Below are 10,918 nucleotides of genomic sequence, written 5' to 3' on the forward strand. Positions count from 1 at the left end.
CACAAAAAATGTGGAAAAACCCGAACAAATATGAACAACCTGAAACGTCTTAAGAGAAGTCAGTGCAAGTTTAACTAGAAGCACTCGGAGAGCGCAGACCTCCGCCAAGGCTGATCAGTGGCCCCCCCCGTGGGCCCCCCCAATCCCGATCACCACCAAAATTTAATCATTTCTTCCTTATCCCATTTTCAACAAACCCTGAAAATTTCATCCAAATCTGTCCATAACTTTTTGAGTTATGTTGCACACTAACGATCAGTGCCCCCCCAGTGGGCCCCCCCACCCCCGATCACCACCAAAATTTAATCATTTCTTCCTTATCCCATTTCCAACAAACCCTGAAAATTTCATCCAAATCTGTCCATAACTTTTTGAGTTATGTTGCACACTAACGGACAGACAGACAGACAAACAAACAAACAAACCCTGGCAAAAACATAACCTCCTTGGCGGAGGTAATAATAATCAGCCTGTTACTAAAAGTTTTGTGTATTTGGAGATCCACTGTGATCTGTAATTGTACTGGATAATGTGTAAATGATAAACTGAGGCAGAATATTGTTAAAATTGCAATTATGTTTCTTAAGACATTTCCGGTTGCTCATGGTATTCAGATTTTTAAGGTAAATTTGTTGATGTATACCTTTTCAGAATGTAATTTAACTTTTTTCACTATTGTTATTTTACTGGTCCGGCCCACTTGAGATCATCGTTTGACATCCTTGTGTTATATCATTTGAGGATTGTTGAATGCCACGATGGAAGGTGACAAGTTCTTCAGACAAATGTTTCGAAATATGAACAACAAAATTGAATGTACAAAAAAAAAACAAAAAAAAAACAAAAGAGAGATTTGGAATATTGACGATTGGACACTGAAGTCCCACAGTTACCACTGAAGAACATTCACTGTCAAGAAAAACAACACAATGTGAGCTGTGACCGTGTACGACTATGTTTTTGGCGTTTCTGACAATGACAGGGTAAGCAGCCGCGAACATTCACTATGTCATCTGACATGTAATTCAAAGTCACATTAGGCTCGGAGGATGTGATTCGATTTGAAACTCTATTAAACGTGGGACTGACAGAGTCCTGTTCCCATCCATCAACATGAGCTGACGGATATCTCTGCTGGTACTGCCTCACTCCATTCACACATCATCTCTGATCAATAATGCAGGGATACAAAAGGTGCATCAGCTTCTAATCAGGTCAAGTAAAGTCTGTTTGTGGAGCTCCTAATGCAGGGATGTCAAACATAAGACCCGCGGTCCAAAACCGGCCCGCCAAAGTGTCCAATCCGGTCCTTCAGGGCAAACATTACACTGAAGATACTGACTGCTGAACTGGTTTTCGTTTAGGGGTCACATACAGATACATACAGGATCTCAAGTGAAATACTATCATCAGGGTTCCTACACATTTGACATTTCTAAATTCCATACTTTCTCCATACCCTAATTTCCAGAGGTCTTGGTAAAAAAAAATTCCAACCAGTCTCTATATTTGGGATTAATGAGCCACACTGGAAAAAATCTAAATCTTACCAAGTGTATTTTTCTCATTTCTAGTCAAAATAAGACAGAATCACCTAAAGAGTAACTTTTCAGTGAGATATAAGAATGTTTTTTAGACAATAGATCTTGAAAATCTTATTTCAAGAAATCTTACCAAGATAATTTTCACTTGTTCTATTGGCAGATTTTATTCTTGAATTAAGCAAAAAAAATCTTGAATTAACCCTTAGGGGTCCGAGCCTATTTTGGCTGTTTTTGAGTACTTTTGATTTTGCCTTTATATACTATATAAAGAAATGTTTACTATACACGTTTGGTATCTTTGTTTTAGAGCACAAATTCATCTATCTCATCTGCCTATTATTTTTACACTTTAACCAACTATATCAACACAAAAGGCCCCCCCAAAAAAAAAAAAAACCCACCCCCCCAAAAAAACAACACATTATATATATATATATATATATATATATATATATATATATATATATATATGTATGTGTCGAGGCCCAAAACGGAATCTGGCCCAATTCAGAATCGGGCCGGCCCAGAATGGAATTCTATTCTAGGCCGGCCTAGAATGGAATCCTGCTGCTATAATGTTATTTTTATACCATGTTTAATGCAAATGATCTAAATTATTACAAAAATCAATAAATGGAATTTGCAAATATGTGAAAAAAAAATGAAACAAACAACATTTTAACTGTAAACTATAATACACTTTATTTACAAATAGAACCTAGTGGTACTCCCCACCAATATATGGTACAGTGAAATCGACTGAAATTGACAATAGTTACTCAAGGTATGTAAGACTGAAAATGTAAAATTATGACAAATTATGGAATTATGGATCATTTCCATTAAACATGGTATAAAAATAACATTATAGCAGCAGGATTCCATTCTAGGCCGGCCTAGAATAGAATTCCATTCTGGGCCGGCCCGATTCTGAATCGGGCCAGATTCCGTTTTGGGCCTCGACATATATATATATATATATATATATATATATATATATATATATATATATATATATATATATATATATATATATATATACATATATATATATATATATATATATATATATATATATACATATATATATATATATATACACACACACACATATATATACATATATACACACACACATATATATACACACACACACACATATATATATATATATATATATACACATATACACATATATATATATATATATATATATATATATATATATATATATATATACATATATATATATATATATATATATATATATATATATATATATACATATATATGTGTGTGTGTGTATATATATATATATATATATATATATATATATATATATACACACATATATATGTATATACATATATATATGCACACACATTATCTATCTATCTATCTATCTATCTATCTATCTATCTATCTATCTATCTATCTATCTATCTATCTATCTATCTATCTATCTATCTATCTATCTATCTATCTATCCTATTTGAAAAATGTATATCATTTATTGCATAAATAACACAAAAATGCTTCACGAACCTTTTCAAAGACTTTAAAAGTGAATATTGGTTCCAAATATTAGTTATATAAAATCTAAATAGCAATAAATTAAAACTATACTCAATTTTACATAAAAGCATATCTTTACAGAGGCATTTTCTACATTTTTCTCACAAGTGTGATGAGATATTTTGACAAGAAATGAAAAAAATAGACTTGGTAAGATTTTGATTTTTTTTTCCAGTGCAGTTGTCAGAGAATTTCCATCTACCCATTATGAGTTCTGCCAGCGATCATACAAGGCATGGTGAATAGTTCGCTCACCAACGGTTTGCGGACATCACCTGTCTGTCGAAGCAGCAGCTAAACTTGACGACACCTGGGTGGGCCTTAAAATGGGTTGGAGGAGGATAAGAGCAGAAGGCGGGGCATTCAACTTGTCAATCTGCACAAATGTTTCCTGTGACATGTAGCCGACTGTATGTGCTCTCACACGAACATTTTAGCTGCACTAAGCCTTAAAAAACAGATTGATCCATTTGTTTGTTTTTTTTAGATATTCACAATTTTATGTTTTAGAAAATAGAACAGTGGTAACAGTCTGGGAAACATGAATATTTTTCCATACATTTGTTTCCATTTTCCATACTTTGCAGACCTGGAAATTTCTAAAAATCTAATTCCATACTTTTCCATACTTTCCATACTTGCGTAGGAACCCTGTATATAATAACCTGTAAATAATGACAACTCCAAATTTTGTTCTTTAAATGTGAAAAAGTCAAATTATGTTAGAAAATATTTACATTTACAAACTATCCTTTTACAATAAAATATGAATGACCTGAACAAATATGAACCTAAAATGTCTTAAGAAAAATAAGTGCATTTTTAACAATATTCTGCCTGTTACTACATGTTTTGTGCATTTGTAGATCCACTGTGATCTGTAAATTATGTTAATAATAAGCCGTGACATAATATTGTTAAAATTGCACTTTTTTTCAAGCTATCTCAGGCTATTTAACTCACATTTTCATAATGTAATTTTACATTTTTCACACTAAAACAAAGAGAAAATTTTGGATTATTATTCATAGGGTATTATGCTATTATTTTAATGGTCCAGCCCACTTGAGATCATATTGGGCCGAATGTGACCCCTGAACTAATATGAGTTTGACATCCCCTGTTGTAATGATTCACTTAGACACTGAATTTCAATTGGAAAGTCTGAGAGACAAAATGCACGATGTCTGCAGAAACAAACACAATGAATACTGTTCAGTGTCTGCAGATGAAATAAGTGTATAAAAATGAGGCAGCTGGAGTTTTTGGTTCTTGAGGAAGTTGTAATCCCTCCCTTGACACCCATTCAATACCCAGCTCATGGTTGGTTCCACACTGGACTCGCTGGAGGGACACTATACTCTGCTGTGATTGGTTATTTCGTTGTCAGGCACCTGAAGACGCTCTGGGTATTCTAGAAGATCATGCAGCAACAACGAGTCTACGTGACGTAAACATACCGAGCAGCTGCAGACGTGGATAAATTGCCTGTTGAATCTGACTGTTGGTGCTGAGAAATCCCTTTAGTAGGCTTCACAAAGCTCTGAACTGTGATTTGACAGCCCTGAACGAAAGCACAAACGGTTGCAGCGAGTCTCTGTATCACCTAAAGGGAATAGTTTCCACTAATTCAGGAAATAGTCTCAAACCGACTCCAATGCACTGACCAAGGAAAAGCAGCCATTCCAAACATTTAACACTTACATACTTTTCACTGTTTGGGTCAGATTTTTGGTGAATATACGCTACTTCAAAATACAGATGAATTCAGAATATATTAATATAATCTGACTTTAATAAATCCGTGATTAAACCTTACTTAATCCATAAAGACCCAAATAATCACTGGAAAAATCATTTAGTGATGTAAAATGTTCAATAACTTCTGAACCACTTAATCCTATCAATACATGTAAATAATTGGTGTAAAATACAGTTTGTCATCTTTTCATGGTCATCAGATACAAACTATTTGACGTTCAGAGGCTCCGTAGTGAACGTGGAAACATCATCATCTTCTACAACATTGATTCACCAGTAAAACCAGTAGAGTTGGATCAATGACAGTGGATGGAGACACTTATTTTATGGTCAACTACTGATATATTTTGAAAAAAGCCACTTTTTCTTCAGTTTTAGAGGGGAATATTTGCCTCTCAGCTTTAGATCCTTTTCAAATACTTTACTACCAACAAAATACGGAATATGGACATCGAGTTTTGTTTGTTTGTTTTATGTTTAGTTAATGATATATTTTGTTGAAAAAGTCACTTTTTTCTTCAATTTCCTCTGTTTCTTATATAATAACCCACAACTTTAACCCTTTCATGCATAGCGGTCACTACAGTGGACAGGTATTCTACAGCTGTTCTCTTGTATATTCATGGGTTTTGTTGTTTTAGTTCCATATCAGCCAACACAGTGGACACTTATGCATCATCTCATACACTGCAATTCAGACCATTACTGTAACTTTGCTGTTCTTGATAAACCTGATCTGCAGTAACATGTTTGAGAGTAAATCAAGTGCTTGTTCTTGTTATTAGACTGTAATTAACAGTTGTTTTTTTTTTTTTTTAACAAAATGGTTTCTTTTTTGCATATTATCTCTATGAAGTGAGTAATGACCTGTATTAGTGTATGTTAAAATGTGAGAAAATATCAGATTAGCTGCATTAAAAATCTTTTTATTTCATAGTTTTCACACAGTATATCAGTAAATATGTTTTTTTGCTACAAAAATTAAATGCATGGTGTCCAGCCGAATGGATATTTTTGCAGCTCCATGAAAAATAGGTTCATAAAAAATGTCAATTGCATTGTATTTTTAATGCCTAGAAGAATAAAAACACTCAGAAAAAAAACTTAATTAAGGCTCTCATAATTCATGCATGAAAGGGTTAATCTGAACTTTTATGAACATCTACATTAATAGTGAATTAAATACAGGAAAATATATGATTTTTACTGAAACAATGCAGAGCACAGATGATCGAATTACAATAAATGATGATAGAATCCTTTCAGAAAGGTTAAATTTAGATGAAAAATTAAATGGCAACTGCCGCAAAAGTAGCATTGGGTTTTCATGGGTTAAATGTCAATATCAAAGTTAAAAGTTTCAAATGAATTAGGTCAATAATGGCGCATAGGTACTACTTCATATACAGTTGTGCTCATAAGTTTCCATACCCTGGCAGAAGTTGTGATTCTTTGGACATTTTGCAGAGAATATGAATGATAATACAAAAACTTTTCTTTCACTTGTGGCTAGTGGTTGGGTGAAGCCATTTATTACGTCTGCCAAGGAACGGCAGAGGTTATGTTTTCATTAGGATTGTTTGTTTGTTACCAAGATAAGGCAAAAAGTTATGGTCGGATTTGTATGAAATTTTCAGGAAATGTTGATACTGGCACAAGGAACAAATGATTACATTTTGGTGGTGATCGGGGGCGGGGGGGGCGGGGGGGGGGATTTTGATGAGTGCTTTTCTAGTTATCAATCAAATGTGTCAACGCTTTTTAAATCATACTAACAACAGAAACTATCCAAATGACCCTGATCAAATGTTTCCATACCCTAGTTCTTAATCCTCTGTATTGGCTTCTTTAACATCAATGACAGCTTGAAGTCTTTTGTGATAGCTGTAGATGAGCCACTTTATTTTCTCAGATGGTAAAGCTGCCCATTCTTTTTGGCTAAACACCTTCAGTTCCTTTAAGATTTTGGGTTTTCTTGCATGAACTGCATGTTTGAGACCTCCCCAGGAGACTGAGGGTATGTTTACACGGCAACACTAGGATCTAATTCCGCAAAGATTTCTCCTTTGCGTTATAAAATTATTCCACGTTAAGACGAAGCCGCTATGATAACGATCTGCGTTAACATGAGTCCGCGAGGACGGCTGAATACGCTGTAGTGGCCATGCCAGACCAGTAGCTGGCGATCTCCTAACTGTCCTCCTTCGATGGTACGTTAGGGATTGACTCAGGCATTGGCGAATATAAGAAATGCGTCTCCGCTGGTAAGAGTGTAGACGCAGTAAGTCTAACTTCTGGTGGAGAAGCGACAGCAAACTGAGCACAGTTAGCAGCACGTATGTTGTTCTGAAACCGGCCATTGTTGTTGTGGTTGTTCCTTCTTTTTCTGCAGCTTTATTGTGTCATAGAGGCTGGCAAACCAGCTCGGAGGCGCATTACCGCCACCAACTGGCCTGGAGTGGGTTAACTGGCGGTTCTTGGCTGCGCGCGCATGCGGTGACATCATATTTTACCCCGGAACGCTCCGATTCGCGTTAACACGGAGCTGAAATGCGGAGCGTATCGATAACGTTCCACCCTGGACCCTGGTATCAAAAGTTTCCGGATTCAGGCACTCTAGGCACCGTTTCCATGTTAACAGAAGGCTAATCCGCGATGAAATCTTCCCGGAGTCGACTGAATCCTACGCCGTGTAAACGGCCCCTGAGACGGCCATTCCTTCACCTTCACTTTTTTCTGCTGTAGCCAATGACAGGTTGACTTGACCTTGTGTTTTGGGTCATTGTCATGTTGGAACATCCAAGACCATCCCATGCACATTCTGTCAGGGTATGTAAACTTATGAGTACAACTGTATAAACTTCCTCCACCCCATTCATAAAAGATACTATGTCAGTGGAGTCATTGTTACGTTCACAAATATTAGACCAGTCAGGGTGTGGCCATCCTACGACAACCAATCACAGCAGAGAATCTAATCCAACTTTATTTGTGAAGCACAAAGTGCTTACCAAAGTGCTGTGCAGAAAAATAAATAAAAAACAAAATAACAGAGTAAAATACAAGAATAGATTAAAAGACATAAAACTGTACAAAAAAAAAAAGAATGAACCAAGAACCAAAAACTGTCCGGCTGCCTCCACTTTTATGACACAATTAACTTTGATTATACTTCTTCTGAGACAAATACTAACACTTACTAAAACTCCAGCTTCAAAGCGTCACTGTTTGCTGTATCTGGTTGTGTGTTGCTTACCGTGCAATCTGTGGTGTCCTTTATCTTCAGGCAGAAATCTGATACAAACTCCAGCTCAGACAGACACACCCGGTTACAGTCGATCGTCTGTTCAGGACAGAAACACACATATAGAATGGACTTAAAAATACAGAAATGCAGATAAATCATGATAAAGAAAAAAGAATAGCGATAAACAAGAATTTTGTTTAGGCAACTGGAACAATTTCTTCAAATTATTTTATATTACAACACAGAGTTACCACAGCTGCTGTTTTAAACTAGTAATAAATCATATTTTGGCAACTCGGCAGCTGGAGAAGACAAAAGCTGCTTATATATATATAGAACGTCCAACAAACACAAAGCAATACTACTGTATCTAGTTACGTTTCTTGCCACATAATGATTTTGGGTTCAGTATTTGTTCTTTTTTTTTGTATTGTACTTGCCAAACGCTTCACTGCATTCAACTGTGTATCTGCTGTTTGGTGCCAGGCTCAAAGTGCACAGAGGGTTTAGCGCTACAGTAACGGCTGCAGCTGGAAATAACACTATGAGAGCAGTGAGAGTGAACAGAAACACTGAAGTTGAGGATGGAAAACCAAATTAATGAGCTGAAACTTGGAATAAATCTCCACATAGCAGTAGGAAGCTGCAGAGGCTGAGAGACTGTTGCAAAGGACATAGTTCATATCACTTAACTGTTTATTCAGAGTTGAAGGAAAAAGGGTTTTTGGTTTTTTACAGGAAGTTCAGATTAACCTTTGTATCGAGACGGATTATAATATGTCATCTATATTATAAAAGGGAAGTGGACTCTGTCTGTGTCTCAGGCACCACACAAAATCCAGAAAGAGCTGACTGCTGCAGTTTGGCAAATGTATTGTAATGATCGCCTCCCTGTGTACTGTTGCTTTCAATACTTTTGATTGTTATGGTGACGCACACCGACATGAGGACGTAACCTGTACACCTCGAGGCCAGACACGAGTTGCTAACTGTACGACACGCTGCTTTTGTTTTTTGAGTTGGGACTCTCAAAACCATTTCATTTACTTTTTCCACAAAAAAGTGTGCTTATGTGACATGTGAAGAATGTCTGAGCTTCCCTGCAAACATTAAACGTGCAGTGTGATGGTAAAGAGCTGTTTCAAGTCAACATTTTCAACTCCTCTGACTCGAAAGGCCTCCCTGACCATTACATTATGTATTATTGGTCAAGGAGAGACAAGTGAAAATGGCAAGTTGATAGGACCAATATTTTTGGGAGATATTAGTAATTTTGGAATACAATAGCCTTGTAATCCCGTTGCTATGCCCAGAATCATAGAATCATAAAACTGAAGTGGGTTACCTAGCAACAGATAAACAACAGGGCCACGTTGCCATGGTGTCAAATTTCAAGTGCAGAAACAGAAAACTTGCCAGCTGAAGGTTATCACACAAAATCAGGAAAGAGCTGACTGCTGCAGTTTGGCATAATATTTATATCAGTACTTCTAAAATATAAACTAACATCTTTTCCCAAAAGTCAGCTCTCCCCAGCATAAAAACTACCACATCTAGAATCTGTGGTTCCCCACGGGTCAACGCGGTAGTATAATTTACTTTTCCAAAGGGATTGTACAGATCTGGTCATAATAGCACTGTTAAAACCTTACCATTCAGCTAACATTAATGTTTTGCCTGTTTATGAGTAATTACAGTATACAGAGGTTTGCATTTGTACAAAACGATGCATTTGTAGCACAGGTTACTAGGCTACATTGTTTATAGCAATATGTTCAGTTTTTATCCATTAACCTGCAAATGACATGTAGTGAAGAACTACCTCAAGTCCATGATTTACTGAAGTTTGATGCGCAAACCTGTTAATATCATTAATATTGCGTCTATCCATATCTTATGTTTGTTTTTAGTTTTATTTTACTTTTAGTTCTGTTCTATTTTCTTATTTTGTTTTTAGTTTTTTGCAATTTGATATTTGCACTATTCTTATCTTCTAAAGTATTGGTTTCTTTTATTCATTTTGCTTTTATTTATTATTAAACTATAAATTAGCTCAAACAGTGAAGAACAACCTCAAATCCATGATCTACTTTTGTCTGATGTGCAATCAGTCTTACTTTTCACAGATTCTGTCATGCTGTTGGAGTGTAAAAAGGTTTTTGATACAGTATGAAGTACAGTACACAGAGGTTTGCATTTGTGAAACAATGGATTTGTAGCACAGTTTCCTAGGCTACGTTGTTTATAGCAATACCTCAGCGCTGAAGTGTTCGGTTTTAGTCCTTTAATCTGCAAATGAGATCACACAGTAAAGAACTCCCTGAAGTCCATGATCTACTGAAGTCTGATGTGCAATCAGTTTTATTTCTCACAGATTCCGTTAATGTTAGAGTGTAAAAAGGTTCATGCTACAGTGCGAAACTTCAGCAGGACAAATTTCAGCACAGCAGTCAACGTAATTAATGCTGAACACTGCAGCATCAAGAAAATGTGGATTGTTCATCATGATATTGTCAAAATAGTCATAATGATGGTCCAAAAAGACACAAAAATGCAGAGTTTCTAGTCAGATAAGGTCAAAGATAATAGAGATTAAGCCCCTAGAAACAAGAGGAAACTTGACAAAAACTAATTATAGTTGGGTTGAACCTTGACTATGTTTAATAAGACTGTTCTACAATTTCTCAGGAAATATTGTCTTGAGACATTAAATGTGCTAAATCGTACATACTTTAATAAGATGAATCGGAAAGAAATTACAAAAGTGCGGGTTAGCTCATGTTTTTAATAT

The 10,918-nt window shown here is 35.8% G+C and overlaps 1 protein-coding gene across 1 annotated transcript in view; it reads right to left on the reverse strand.

Annotated features, from left to right (window-relative positions):
- prmt3 (protein arginine methyltransferase 3) overlaps positions 1-10,918 on the reverse strand; it is a 142,103-nt gene that overhangs the window by 52,999 nt on the left and 78,186 nt on the right. The window contains exon 13 of the mRNA XM_030131078.1: positions 8,137-8,223. Within this exon, the coding sequence (XP_029986938.1) occupies positions 8,137-8,223 (87 nt within the window). The remainder of the gene's footprint in view (positions 1-8,136; positions 8,224-10,918) is intronic.

The sequence above is a fragment of the Sphaeramia orbicularis genome, chromosome 3, assembly GCF_902148855.1.
Source record: "Sphaeramia orbicularis chromosome 3, fSphaOr1.1, whole genome shotgun sequence".
Lineage (NCBI taxonomy): Eukaryota > Metazoa > Chordata > Actinopteri > Kurtiformes > Apogonidae > Sphaeramia > Sphaeramia orbicularis.